The 15,489-nt window shown below is 38.1% G+C and overlaps 1 protein-coding gene across 1 annotated transcript in view; it reads left to right on the forward strand.

Annotated features, from left to right (window-relative positions):
• Window positions 1–15,489, forward strand: part of LOC137049413 (zinc finger protein 569-like) — a 45,813-nt gene that overhangs the window by 20,262 nt on the left and 10,062 nt on the right. Inside the window, exon 4 of the mRNA XM_067427963.1 lies at window positions 2,825–2,829. Coding sequence (XP_067284064.1) covers window positions 2,825–2,829 — 5 coding nt within the window. The remainder of the gene's footprint in view (window positions 1–2,824; window positions 2,830–15,489) is intronic.

Raw genomic sequence — 15,489 nt, forward strand, 5'->3', positions numbered from 1 at the left:
GGAATCTTTTGCAGGTGTTTAGAGTTAATTAGTTGATTCAGATGATTAGGTTAATAGCTCGTTTAGAGAACCTTTTCATGATATGCTAATTTTTTGAGATTGAGAAATGGGTTTTCGTGAGCTGTATGCTAAAATCATCGGTATTAAAACAATAAAAGACCTGAAATATTTCAGTTGGTGTGCAATAAATCTAAAATATATGAAAGTTTATTTTTATCATTACATTATGGAAAATAATGAACTTTTATCACAATATGCTAATTTTTTGAGAAGGACCTGTATATACACACTCATCGCTCCGCTTCAGAAGCCTTTATTACCCAGTGCCGTTTCAATCTCTTTTTTCATGGATGGATTGATGGACTTCCAAAAATTATACCCTATGCCCCTCATTTGTCAAAAGTGCGTACACCAAATTTCCAGCGTACACCTTGCGTACACCCAAACCCACGGTGACTTTGAGATTTATCAATATGGACGTTGACGTGCGCTCAAATCCTATGCCAGCTCAGGAGGTGGTGTACGCACGTTTGAATTAGTGGGAAAATGCGCAGAAAAACAATTCCTAACACCACAAAACGCACAGTGGGTCATATGCTATATGACCAACTGTTAAAAACCACAACATCAACATTCAGTGTTTATTTTTGTGCAACATGAACGTCAGTGTTTAATTTGTGTGACTTTACCAAAGCGTTTGATTTGTAGGCATATGTATTCCTCCAGTCGCGAGCCTGTGCGCTTTATCTGACGTTTCAGGCCCGCCTGGCCCGGCAGCTGCGCACGGACTGGGACTAAAATAATTCAGACTGACAAAATAATAAAAATGACCTTCTTCTTTTAAATAATAATAAAATCAATAAACACGACATTCTTCTAAATAACAAGCGTCATTAAGAATAATAATCATAATAATAAGAATCTTACAAATTGTCATGTAATTATTAATGTGAATGAATGGTACTCCACATCACATCATCATCACTATCGTAGGCCTACACCCCAATACATGTGCCGTGATACGAAATTAAATGCTAATTGTTTCAAAACATGTGCTGTAAAATAATGCATTGTGATGGTAATTTCTCATCCAAACAGCTATTTAAACTGCTGGAGTGCGCTTCTCAACCTCCACACTATTGACAGTACTCAAAATTTGGGTCCATATTTTGTTTTTGTAGGTGCCTTTAATTCCACTCTTTAAACTCCCAAATAAAACAATTTCGTTTTTTTTCCTTACTTTCCTGGTGATGGTCTCGATGGGTGCGTCTCAATTATCTCACTAGTTCAGTAGTCAGGGCACTGATCAGGGAGTCAGCCCATTGACTTATGTCCTAATCAGTGCCCTGACTAGTGGACTAGTGAGATGATTGAGCACGCCCGATCTCCACGTTGGAGAAGTTTCCCCTGCGTCCCAATTCGCATACTATCCATCCTAAATAGTATTCGAAAATAGAATTAGTATGTCCCAAATCGTAGTATGTTGAAAAGAGTATTCCAAAGATTCCCGGATGGTTTACTATTTCCGGTCCGAATTCACAGTATGGATCGATGGGCACTCTAACGGCTGATATTGCCCACAACCCATTGCGAGTTGGACGAGGATTCGATTAGAACTACAAACGCGGATAAAAAGCGTTAAAAAACTACAAACATGGCGGATGTGCGAGTTCGACGGTTAAGTAGAGAAGTTTAGATAAAGGGGTTTGAGTGACCGACTATCAATATTTAACCTGACAAAAATATATTTATTCAGTGTTGTCCACATTATATTTCACCTGCAGCTGCATTGTGAACTTTTTTAATGACACGTTTGGCCATTAACTTTTAAATGCATCATTATATTTAAACTGTAAATACATGAAGAGAGTCTCTGCATTAAAGACCCACAAATGGCAGATCAACGAGCGGCTACATTTCTCTCCGATACGGTAGGAGATTAAACTGAATGTGGAGGATTTGAACTGTGACGAATCTGACGATGATTGACAGGGCAGATAAACGGTGACGGGATGCACGTAACTAAGCGACAGAGTCCGTTAAAGATGGCGAAGTAGTATGTCCCGAAGCTTGCATACTTTTCTGCTACACACTCAAAAGTATATACTTTTTCTTCACAAAAAGAGTACATACTTTTAGGACGTAGTATAAGTAGGCGAATTGGGACGCAGCATTCGTTTCTTTGCCGTCTTCTGTTTGTCCATGCCGTGAAATAAGGGCGTGGGGGAGGCGGAGACTTGAATATATAGGGGCGTGTTATTCTAATGACGATCGTTTTCAGCCGCGGCATTTATAAAGGGCAAGTATTGCGTACACCTGGATTGCAGAGGTACGCACAGCTTCATAAATCAGGCGATGAGAGGAATGTACGCATAATCTTACGCCAACATATACACCAGTTTCTACGCAAGATTGATAAATGAGGACCATTGACACTTATTATAAAGCTTGGAAGAGTCAGGACATTTTTTATATAACTCTGGTTATGTTCATCTGAAAGAAGAATGTCATACACCTAGAATGGCTTCAAGGTGAGTCAATCATGGGCTAAATTTTATTTTTGGGTGAACTATCCCTTAACTCTTCCACAGTTGCATGTTTAAAGTTGTTCAAAAAGCCAAACATATTTTAAACATTTTACTAAAAGAGGTCTGTAAACTGACTAAAATGATCCTTAAGTAATTGCAGTATCCTGAAAAAAATAAAAAATAATGTGTATATATGTATATATGTACATATATGTATGTATATGTGTGTGTATATATATATATATATATATATATATAATATATGTGTATATGTGTATATATATTTAAAAATATAGGCACTGTTAATGTCATTAATGCGCACACACAATTCTGACATAGTTTAGTTTTTTACTGTTATCTAAATAGATGTCCTTGGGTGAAGGGATCTCCATTCCAAAAAAGCAATTTGATCGACTGTCCAAGACAAAAATGTTTGTATTTGCCCAGGAGCTGGCAGTTATAATTTTTGGACGTGAGGTTCTGGATCCAGTTTAACGGGCCAAAAAACAAACAAAACTGCACTGGACTGCATCAAAGTTAATGCACTCATTGGTATGTTTGTTGTTTCCTTGATTTAAACATATGACACCTACACTGAATAAATAAAGAATAAAAGAATTTAAAAAAAACTAATTAAAACCTCAACTTTCTTTCAAAATTTACCCAACTTTCATGGCCCTTACACTATTTTGTTCTATGAACTCATTCAACCAGCAATTTTTTCTTGATTAGAAATGACACGTTCATCTCCCAGAAGATAAGATGTGCAAGAGGTAAATATAATTACCCTGATTCATTGGGAACATATATTTTAATTACCTCGACCAGTGAAAAAATAGAAGCTCTCTGCTGTTGGTTTGTGGACAGTGATGGCTAAGACAAAGGAGCTCACTGAGGCTCATCTGCGGCTGTGCATTGTGGCTTCTCACAAGTCAGGAAAGAGCTATAAGGCCATATCTTAATGTTTTGAAGCTCCAGTGAAACAGTTGCAACACTGCAATGTATTATTAAAAACATACAAGATGTTCCACACTGTGAAAAATCTCAAAGGACGTGGCCGGAAGTGAAAAGTGACGCCTGTGCTGGCCAGAGGATCGTGAGAGTGGTAAAAAGAATCCAAGGGTCACCACTAAGGCCATCCTGATGAATCTGGGCTGTGCTGGCAACTTCTCAAGACAGACAGTCCAATGGACACTGCACACCGCTGGGTTCAACGGATGCAGATCATGGAGGACGTCACTTCTCCATATAAGGCTCATCTAGAAAAAGATGACTTTGGGTCTTCTGTTTTATGGTCAGATGAAACTAAAATGGAATTGTTTGGCCACGATGATGTAGCCTTCATTTGGTGTAAAAAAAGGAGAAGCCTTCAACCCTACAACACCATTAGATTCCCACCACTGTCAAACATGGTGATGGGAATCTAATATTTTTTGGGTGTTTTTCAGCCGATGGACCAGGGAACCTAAGCACAGTAAACGACACCATGAAAAAGGAGCAATACATCAAAATTCTCAACATGTTGAACAACATCAGGCATTCTGCACCAACATGTGAACAATCAAAATTCAGCTTCCTTTTTATAAAAAATATTGACAAGACAACCAGCAAAAACAATGCCACATCATATTGATGTCATATTCTTTACAAATAGCCACAACTTTTTTGCAGATAAGACACACTGGCTTTGCAGTCACAAAACCAGGTAGGATGAACACAGTTGTCTTTCCATTCTTTTTTGTATTCCCTATTTTTGCTGTCAGCTTCAGACTTTTTGATAAGAACAAAAAATTAAGGTACATTAATCATTTGTAAACAAATTTGTCATTATAAAAATTGGTTACGAATCAACAATGATATCTGGAACAGTCTATACCTCTCCAAGAAGCTATTGTGGTGCAACAAGTAGCCCTGCCACCCACAGCTGCAGGGGAGACCTGTTCAGCCTCGGAAGCATCACAAAGTGTAGGCATGTGATGTGTATGTCAATGTTTGGGCCAAGAGCTCCAATTTCCTCCAGGTGCCGGAAGTCTGCGTAATAGATATTGATTACAGTGCACTTTAAGTCACGCCACAGCCTCTTGATGTTCTTATTATGGACACTCTTGCCCATGATGTAGCTCTTGCTCGCTAACAGAAAAAGTAGACATACAATAACAATAATTTAACAGAAAATACAAACAGAATAACTGCAAATTATAGAAATATGCACTGCTTAATTAGCCTGACAAGCAGGACCCACATCAAGATGTTTGGAAACTCATCATTGACAGGGCTCAATCCGAGGGGCGGGATAAATGGTTGTCTTTCAAATTCCCTCTGCACGCGATAGGATAGGATAGAGCTACCAGTGCTACAACCAACCAGAGCAATGAAGGTGAAGCAGAGCTCGTTGATAGATTAAACATTTGCCGTATCCGGTCTGCAAAACTTCAAAAACATCTTCCCTTCTTAAGAATGAGTTCAGTGCCATTCTTTGTCTTTTTCTCAGAGAAAAGCTTAATTCCAAGTCTTCCAGAGTCGTGGTCAAAGCTGATTCGAATGACCGCCGTTTGCCAGTTTCTGTGTTTACTAGAAGCACGCAAGCGCAACTCTGGCATCATTATGTTAAGCCCTGCTCACCGACTCTATACACGATGTGATTGGACCGTCAAGCTCAGATGGGTATTGAGAGTTGCTAGACGACACTTGCGGGCAAATTGGATTTGCTGCCGCTAGGGTGCGTCTAGATTTCTAGGCTATTGCTTAATCTGATTTGGGAAAATTACATTAATAAACTTACTGTAAGTTTTGTAAGCTTTTGACTTACTGACTTACATGTCCCGATCAGGATGTTCAAGCATGAACCGGACCACATCGACATTTTCCCCACCACGGTCACTGCGGACACGTTGAAGCAGACCATAGACATCCACAGCTTCCAAGGAGCTTTGCAGCAAAATTGAGGCCCTTTTATTATTGCTGGACTTCAGGAACATTATTTTTTGCCTAAAGCTGTCAATTCCCCCCATGGACAACAATTCTCCAACTGTATAAACATTTAGGAAAAGAGAATATATACTTAGAACAAATAGAGTAAATGTTTTAACTTCTGGTGGAAGAAAACACACACACACACTCACTCAATCTCTCTCTCGCAAACCCTACAAACTGAGGACATGCCTTTCCCCTTGTTTTCAGGAGACAATATTACCATTTGTAGACTCTAGATGGCACTCTGAAGCTATACACTCCATTAAACAAAGAAAAACACTAAGAAATGCATATAAGTTTTTAACCATCCAAGTGAAGGACATGTTATATAGATTTTTTTGAGTCACTTTAACTTTGAAGATTCGTAATTGAAGACCAATATAAAATAAGAAAAGTATGTTGATTGTTAAGGCACTGATACTGGGATTAATTAAAACACTAAACCAGCCATTAAATACATAGTACATTGTCCAGTGTTGTACAGTTGAATCCTTTTACATTTGCAAAATACAACTTCAGAATTAAAATCTAAAATAATAAAATACTGTTGGATGATAAGGTTCTGCAATGGCAGTATTGAAACCACGGGAAAGGAAATACCATGCCAGTCATTTACCTGCACCTTAACTATTGTGGATTAAAATAATTTCCATTATGTATTTTGTTAAAAATCTATATAAAAAAGGGTTGATTATAAGATGATATCATACAGGTGTACTGATACCATAATTACAAAGTAATGGTTTTGATACTTCCCAAAATTAACATTTAATTTATAAACTAGTTTTATTATTGATTAGTACCTTTATCCATTTTTTTTTTTTTTTTTTTTTTTTTACAACTAATCTATATCAGGGAAAGTTGGTAAATTAAAAAGCTAAACTTGTAAATTAAATACAGGGACAAAGTAACATTGTGATTTACGTTATTTTATTAAAAAATGAACCATGTAAATTTTCTATAATAAGCGAGACAGTACTTTTAAAATGTTTCTCCATACTGTTGTTTTTTTACTTTACAATTTTTTTTGATGGCACCTTTAGACCTCTACCTAAGAATACAATTACTTGAAACTGAAGCTCAATTAATGCCTCGACATTTTAACACTTTTGCCATACAACCATAACGTAACTATACATAACCATAACCACAACGTCTTTTAGAACCAAAACAAAGATAAACCCTGCAAGGGGTCCCTTCATAATACAATTAGATGCTTGAAAGCCGAATGTAAAATAAATTGTGGAATTGAGATAAGCAGGCTTTGACACCAACAAGCTACACCTAAGTAACATTACCGAATGTCCCTTTATTCCATCCCACCACAAATCTTTTTGTGTAGGTATTCTTTCTTTCTTCCTACAGCTTAATGTAACAACAATGACTGAGTTTAATATCTCGGGGAATAATTAACTCAAAAGGGTTTAATAAACACAGACTAAAAATAACACTATGATTCACACAGAAAGTACACACTAATCATGCATCAAGATAGGAGAAGTATAGATATTAACGAAAGAATACATAAAAGAGAATAATGAATAGACTAAAATTAGAGAGAGAGAGAGAGAGAGAGAGAGAGAGAGAGAGAGAGAGAGAGAGAGAGAGAGAGAGATGGGACAAAGAATTAGGGGTAAAAAGCAGCTTTCCTTCAGTTCATCAAATACAACCTTCACGGAGTTAACTTGTCCCAACGGGAAAATAACACACCCTCTTTACAGCAGTTTGAATTTGGAAAATAAGAATACTTGCTTTCGTTTTGGCTTCTCGCGTGTGTGCGTGTGTTCCGAGTTCAAATGTCCTACGTGTCCGGTGGTTCTTTCCGAGGTCGAGAGGGAAGCAGCTGTTTTCTCTAGCGATGCTTCGTGTTCTCCTCCTGAAGAAGGCCCTTGGGGCTAGTAAGTTGATGAAGCGAGGAGAAAAGGATTGTTGAAGACCGGATTGGAGAAGAGAAGATTTCGGAAGAGAGGCTGGACTAGAAGAGAGGAGGTTTTCAGAAGCGGAGTTTTTCAGAAGAGAGCGATTGTGGTCTCCACTGGTCTTTTAAGACAATTAATCCACGCCCCCTTCTGGGTTATTTTACCCAATCCAGAGGGTGAATTCTGAGCGGGAAAAGTTCTCTTTGTCTTGGTTTACGACCTGCTTTGCATGTTTCTGAGGTGTCGTAAAGGGGTGTTGATTTTGTATGGTTTTACTCCCAAGTTGGCTAAACATATTAATGATACATTTCACAATCCCATTTTGTGCATCGTTGAGTAAGTCAAAGAAATAGGAATATTTAGATATCAAACACCTTATGGCTGGGAGATATTAAAACAGAGATACATTTTTACACAGAAATACAAGCATTTAAAATGAACTTACATTGTTTCTAAGCCATGATTGAGTAGGCATGAGTCAAGGAGCATGCATATACACACCAAGCTACCTCGTATACAGTCTAGAATAGTCTTAATTAAAGCTTCATAAGGAATGTTTGTGTGTGTGTTTGTGAGTCCGTGTGTATTGACAGGAATCTTGGCGCCTTTCTGTCTGGGAGAATGTAGGGGGGTGGGGGCGGGGGGGGGGGGGGGGGGGGGGGGTTCGATCACTGCCTGTTTTATTTGGACTGGGTCGTAAAGCTGTCGGAGGTGTCACTTCCCCCAGACTCTGTGGCGTGGCTCTTAATTTACATGCGGCTAAAAGCTATCCCCCTCTTACAATCAACATTGAATTCATCTTTGATCCTCATTGTAAGAGACCACAGACGCTACATTAATGTGCTTTCCATTCATTTTATAAGGAGTAAACTGCAAACACTGAATCCAAGCCAAAATCTAAAATTTTAGTTTTAGCTAAACATATTTTCATTGAGTAGCATTAAGATCTGAGCAAATAAAATAAAACAAATTCTAAAAGGAACATTCTGTGAACTGCGATCCATTTAGAAAACTTTTACTCAGCTTTCTTTTGACGCTGATGATTTAATTTTAAACAAAATACTTGATATCCTTGCATGTCCTGGTCTTCAGTGCAGGGGATTCCTGTGCCATGCACCACATGCATGTTTCTTTCCCAGGTACCTTTCTCAGTGCTATAAACTTGCTCATTCTTCTCTCGACTGCACTGCCTTCCTCTTCACTCCATGGTCTCTTTGTTTTCCCTTTTTGAATATCTAATGGAAAAATAAACACACACAGCTCAGCAAAATCTCTAAAATGTGAATATCTCACAGTTAAATGTGTTTAACTCAGCTGCCATCTTATGACGCTGAACACTGATTAACATTTTTAAAAAATGTGCACCTTTTACCCTTATGTATACACTAAGTAGACCCACTTAAACTGAATCCAATGTAATGGTACAGCACTAAACCAGTATTTTTTTGTTTTGTTGTTGTTGTTAAACCAGGGCAAGAATGGGTCAGGTTCAAACTAAGGCAAAACCCAAGACTAAACCAGGGATAGCTCCAGAAATAAACTCAGAACTACTGTTTAGCAATTAGGCAATCATGGCAAATAATCTGATTTGTTTGTTTTCAGTTACAGCCCAAATTTGGAGAACTCATTAAATTTTTTACCAGCTTACCCCGTCTTATGAAAATATAAATAAAAAACAAAAACGTCAAATTTAAAATTATATACTTATATATTATATACTTTATACAAACTTTTCACTAATTGAAAATCAGCTGAAAGAAAAATACGATCTGTGAGAGACCACTGGGTCCAATAAAAACCTGCTCCAAACCAGACTCTGTTAAGTCCCTCAGTATTGTAAATGTGGATCAAAGCTGCTTATGAAATAAAGCCAATATCTTGTTTTTAAAGAAGAAAAAAAACTAACTTTCTTTACCGTCAGTGTGCTTTCATGCCCCTTTTCTCGGGGGGTTTAGTGATGGACTTCTTCTGTGTAACTCCATCTTCTCGTTCATCTTCTGCGCTGTCGGACATCTCATCAGACATTGTAAAAACACAAACACTTTTGAGCTAATTATAAGAACAGGGGAACACATACCTTTTTTCCTTTTTTTGTCTTGTTCTTAGGGGAGAACCTGGGGTTGTTGTTTGTCCTCACCTTATTTTTTAAATATTTTTTTTCCATGACCAACTTCAGACGCAATAAACTACAGGGATACATGGTGTTACGACCTCTAGTGGTCAGCCGTAACAGAAAAAAGGTTGGGACGCCACACCAGAGAGAATTCAAAATGATATAACATTTATTCACAAAAATACATTAAGGGTTTGGCTTCAGGGGCAGACAAGGCCAAAATAACAAAACAAACTTCTGTTAGAAACAAATTTACCTCCAACAAAAAAAAAAAAAACATGCAACTTCCCTACCTCCCTTTAACATGAACAAAGTTCAGAAGAAAGTCTAAATAAATTGTCCAACACCCTACATCCCTTAAAGCTACACTGTGTAACTTTTTTTTAGTTTATTCTTAGCTAAAATCACTTAGTTCTTTCAAAAATATATGTGCTCATTAATGTATATTTACTTCTTTCAAGTAATAATGCATTCTCATAATTTTATAATATACCATTGAAAATACATAAGTGTTGAGGGTTCGGATGGCGGCCGCCATGTTGCTCCTCCATCTTGAAAGTACATTTGAAAGAGGGACATACCCGTAAATTCAAGCTTCGCTTTTCGCGTTTTTACACTCGATGGCACCGTGTCGAATGTGAAGAGGAGGATTGCTTGAGGCTGCTATATGATGATGGAGGATCACTCTTAAGCCCCTTTCACACTGCACGTCGGACCCGCAATATTCCCGGAACATTGCCGGGTCGCCTTCTATGTAAAAGCAACCAGGTCCCGGAATTGATTACCGAATTCGACCCGGGTCGGGGACCTAGTAACATTGCGGGATATGTATCAGAGTCGCCAAGGAAGCGGAAAAGAGAATTAAGACGGTAACGCAACAGGCAAATCAACAAGACAAAAGTAAATACTGGAGTGGCCTTTCCAAGATGGAAAGAGCTCATGAGGAGCAACGATTTTAAAAAGAACGCCGATGTTGCCTGCTTTCTTCTCGACAGGTAATATTAATTCAGCCTATTTGTGTATATTGGAAGTTTTATTGTTGCTTGGCTAATTATATCATGGTGTGCTGTGCATAACACTAGAACAACGTCTAGGATAGTTTTCCTCGCGTCAATGATGAAAAAGTATTGTTTACCTTATAACATAAATCCGTGTTCTATGACGGATAACATGAGATTAATATTTTAATTGCATTATAATTTGTTTGCCTTATGCTAGTGGTGTTGTACAATATACAGAATAATGATAGCACTGATAAAAGTTCCTTTACTAAGAGCTTGCATTCGTCTGGGAACCTGATAGCTGATGTTAGCAATGAACTGGTTATTATTCAGTTCTATTATTCATTTTACATAGATTAACTTGATCATAGATCATTTGGTAAATTAAATAACTGCAAATTATAATAGTTTTCAAAAATTACCTCATCACTTGAGTTGACGCAACACTCACCGAAGAGGTCGAACTGAAAGCCATGACTAAATCGGCCACCGTAGGAGTTGAAACGAAATCGAAATTGAGAGGAGCAGAAACAATTATTCACTGGATGGTCATATACCTTTTCACCACTAGATGGGAGAAAATATCACACAGTGTAGCTTTAATTAGACAAAACAACATTTACAACAAATAAATACACAGTTGATTGGCAAATCAATCAAAATATATTACCCAGTCAAAATCATACAGACAAGACAGAAAAACGAAAGAATCAAACAAAGGCTCACAATTAAACTCTTAACAAAGTTTAACAAAAATACTATCATACTCTCACTGATAAGACTCTCTCTGATTTAAACAAATCCCAAAAAGGCACGACACACACCACAGCACACGAAAGCTCTGTCCCAGCACCCTAAACCCTCACAGTCCGCTGAGTCCGCACTTTCACAACGTAATGCCACTTTGACTGTCGGGTAGAAGTCCTCTGCGTAGCTCGCAAACTTGCGGTCTCAGCTGAAGTGCGCATCGAGGGCCCATAGCAGCCGCAAAGGGGGATCTCACGAGCACCCTTCTTTAAGCTTAAATGACGAATGGGACACCCTACGGTCTTGTGGACTTAACGGACATGTGCACAGAATGGCCATTGTAAGTCCACAAGACCGAAAGTGCACATGAAAGCTGTGTCCCAAAGTGAAGTGCGCGCACTTCGAAGGCCGCATTTGAAGTGCGATTACGTCATTCCTGCACTACGAAGGCTGTCCCAATGTGAAGGCTGCACCCTCTGAAGGCCGCATTTGAAGTGCGATTACGTCACAGCGGCACTACGAAGGCTGTCCCAAAGGGAGAGCTGCACCTTTGAAGGCCGCATTTGAAGTGCGATTGCGTCACAGCGGTGCGACGAAGGCTGCCGCAATTCATAAGCGACTTCAAAATGCGCCCTTCGGTTCTCAGGCAAAGGAAGGGTACAGCAGATGGGACCTTCCCACAACTTCGCAGCCTTCCCTATCCCAGAATTCATAGCACACTGGTGAGTACAGGATTTGACTGGTCCGCATTCCAGCGGCACTCGATCAGATTTCCCAGTTAAAGACGGTATAGCGGTCGGTAGCCAAACAAGTGTAGCCTGGATACTATTGAACACAACAGCGCAAGCGCTTGAAGTAAATAAAACGTTTAGTGCATTCGCACAGTTCCCAGTTCCCTGCCCTGAGCAACCAAGATAAACTTTAATTTCCCAACCTTGAAATGCTATTTATTTCACAACCATTCTCTCAAGAAGATGAATCAGTCCATTATCACCCTTTTCGCTGTTTCTTTCTTTTTTTCTTACACTTTCTTTAAATAGCCTTCAAAATATAATCTGCAGGGCTGTATTTTCGTCCCGCTCCCGCTATGCACCGCACCATCCCGCTCGCGCGTAAAATTCACTCCGTGCTCAGCCATTATAAATTATTTTATTCCCAACCCGACTGATCCAGCTAAATTTAGATTTTGTTTCCAGAATCTATCTTTTAAATTTCCCTTACAGAAAGAGAGACAATGGATAGGAATTGTCCGTGCAATCATTTATTTTTCTAATAGCCTATAGGCTACTGTCAACACCGTAGCTAAAACAAATATCACAGAAAAATAGGCTTGATCAAATGTGACATCTGTCACTCAGAATTATAAGAAAAAAAATGTAAATAAACGAAAAATGCTGACTTAGATGCTAAAATAAAGCTTTTTATATGAATGAATGAATAAATGTTCACTGACGACGGTCACCGAAAGATCGATCCTCCAAAGGCTGAATGCGTGGCCGACACAGAACAATTTAAATGGCTAGGCTATAGTATTAGTTTATTATTATTTTTTTATGCAAGTTATTTGTAAATTAAACAAAGAAACTACTGTCTGTTGTTCATTTTCGTTAACTTCAAACGTAGGCTAAATGAAAGAGAATTGGTTGTTCTGTAGCCTACATTGTTTATTTTTGTAATGCACGTTATCATTTGTAGCTACATTAAACACATTTATATATATTTATACATATATTTTCTTGTCATGTAATTTAAAATGTGTAAATGAAAATAAATTGGTCTATACATTACCCTTTTAACAACTATAGCCTATTTATAGACCAATAATATAACTTGTTTAACATCAGAAACAACAGAAATTTTAATGATCCGCCAAACCAGAAGAAAACACTTTTCAACACTTTCATTGCGCTGAGCGGGAGAAGCTGGAGCTGGACCGGGATGGGGAATAATGCACAATAGAGACTCTGGTAAGGCCTGAGCGGGACATCATCTTCTGGGATGAGCAGGGCATATTTCCACTGTCGACGGCTTTGCGGGGCTGAATCGGTCGACGGCTGGCATGTCATAAAAAGTAGACAATGCATCTGAGATGATGAGTTGAATGAAAATAAGTAGGCCAAGTTAAAAAAAAAACTTGGACGTATATATAGGCTAAATGTTTAAAATATATTGTAACAGTTACATTTAACATAAGAAATAAACTGTTAACTAATATTTGCAATATTTCTGTTTCATATATTTATTGGTATGCACACAAAGGACAATGACAGCACTTGGATAACAATAACAAACATACTTGCGTACAACTTTTTTTTTTTTTTTAAAGATGAAAGAAAAAAAGAAAAACGAAATTAAAAAAAAGGATAAAAATAAAAAAACAAAAACAAAACAAATAATAATAATTAAATAAAATAATAATCAGTTAAAAAAAATAAAAAAAAAATAAAAAAAAAAGGGGGTGTGTTGGAGTGAAGCCTAGTTAGTCTGGAAAAATTGCATAAATGGTTGCCACTTATTGTAAAATTTGGCGAGATTCCCTTGTTTGGAGTATCTTATTTTTTCCAGTTTTAGAAAGGACATGACATCAGTGATCCAAAGTGTGTTGGACGGGGCAATTGTTGCTTTCCAGTTAAGAAGGAGATGGCGTCTCACTATCAAAGAAGTGAAAGCCAGGACCTCCAACTGCACTGAAGAAAAGCGGTGGTATTCTTGAGGAGTACCAAAAATGGCTATATGCGGAGAGATATCAATGGTCTTAAGGAGCACTTTAGACATTGTGTCGAAATAAGTTTGCCATATATTTTCTAGAGTTGGGCAGAAGAAAAACATATGTGCAAGATTACAGGGCGAGCCAGAACATTTGTCACAGACATCAACTATATTAGGGAAAATTTGTGAAAGTCGGGTTTTAGAAAAGTGACATCTGAACACCACTTTAAATTGTATTAAGGTCAAGCGGGCACAGATTGAGGCTTTGTGAATACCATTTAAAACACAGTCCCACCAGTCAACCTCAAAGGCCAAACCAAGCTCTTTCTCCCATGCCTCCCTCGTCCTTGTGGTTAGATGATCATCATAGGACTGGATAATACCATACACTTTTGAAATTAAAGATCTTTGTGAACAATTCAATCTTAAAAGACTGTCCCATGTCTGCTCCGGAGGAAGTTGTGGAAAGTTAGAAAATAAAGATTTTACACAGTTCCTAATTTGAAAATACCTAAAAAGATGCGAAGGTGGGAGGCTGAACTCGTTAATCAAATCTGTAAAAGAACAAAAAACCCCGTCTTTATAAAAATCCTTAAAACATTTCAGACCCTTGTCATGCCATAGAGTGAAATTAGAGTCAGTAAGTGCAGGTTTGAACGCATAGTTCCTCAACAGTGGACTTGATATGGCAGGAGTAAGAAATTTAAAATGCTTCCTAAACTGAAACCATATCTTTAATGTGGAAATGACCACTGGGTTGCTGGTAAAGCCAGAGGGGTTGACTGAGGCCGCGCCAGCCAGTATCGCCATTAAAGAGGATGAAGGACATGATTGTGTTTCCAGCTGACACCAAGGTATGTTGACCAGTTCTAGCCAGAACATAGTTTTACTTATATTTGTAGCCCAATAATAAACTTTGAAATTTGGTAGAGAGAGGCCGCCGTTAAATTTACAATTCTGAAGTACTTTTAGCGTAACTCTAGGTGTCTTACCATTCCACAAAAATTGAGATATAATTGAATCAATGCTTTTGAAAAAACTTTTAGATAAAAATATAGGTATGCACTGGAAAAGAAACAGTAGTTTTGGGAGGACATTCATTTTTACCACGTTAATTCTACCAATCAGGGAAAGAGGGAGGGGCCCCCATCTTTGGAAATCGGCCTTAATCTCAGTCAATAAGGGGGAAAAGTTTACAGCATAAAGAGACTTGTAGGACCTGGCCACATGAACCCCCAGATACTTAAATCCTGAAGGACTCAGTTTGAAGGGAATATCAGATTGAGAAAGCTGTATTGCTAGGTCATTGACCGGGTAGCATTCGCTCTTCGAGACATTGATCTTGTATCCTGAAAACGAACCGAATCTATGAAAAAAAGAAAGAATAACAGGGCACGACCCCACTGGATTTGTGACATATAGTAGCAGATCATCAGCATATAAAGAAAGTTTGAATTCAACAAGGGAACGCGTAATGCCCTTAAAAATGGGGAACGATC

The sequence above is a fragment of the Pseudorasbora parva genome, chromosome 20 (assembly GCF_024679245.1).
Source record: "Pseudorasbora parva isolate DD20220531a chromosome 20, ASM2467924v1, whole genome shotgun sequence".
Lineage (NCBI taxonomy): Eukaryota > Metazoa > Chordata > Actinopteri > Cypriniformes > Gobionidae > Pseudorasbora > Pseudorasbora parva.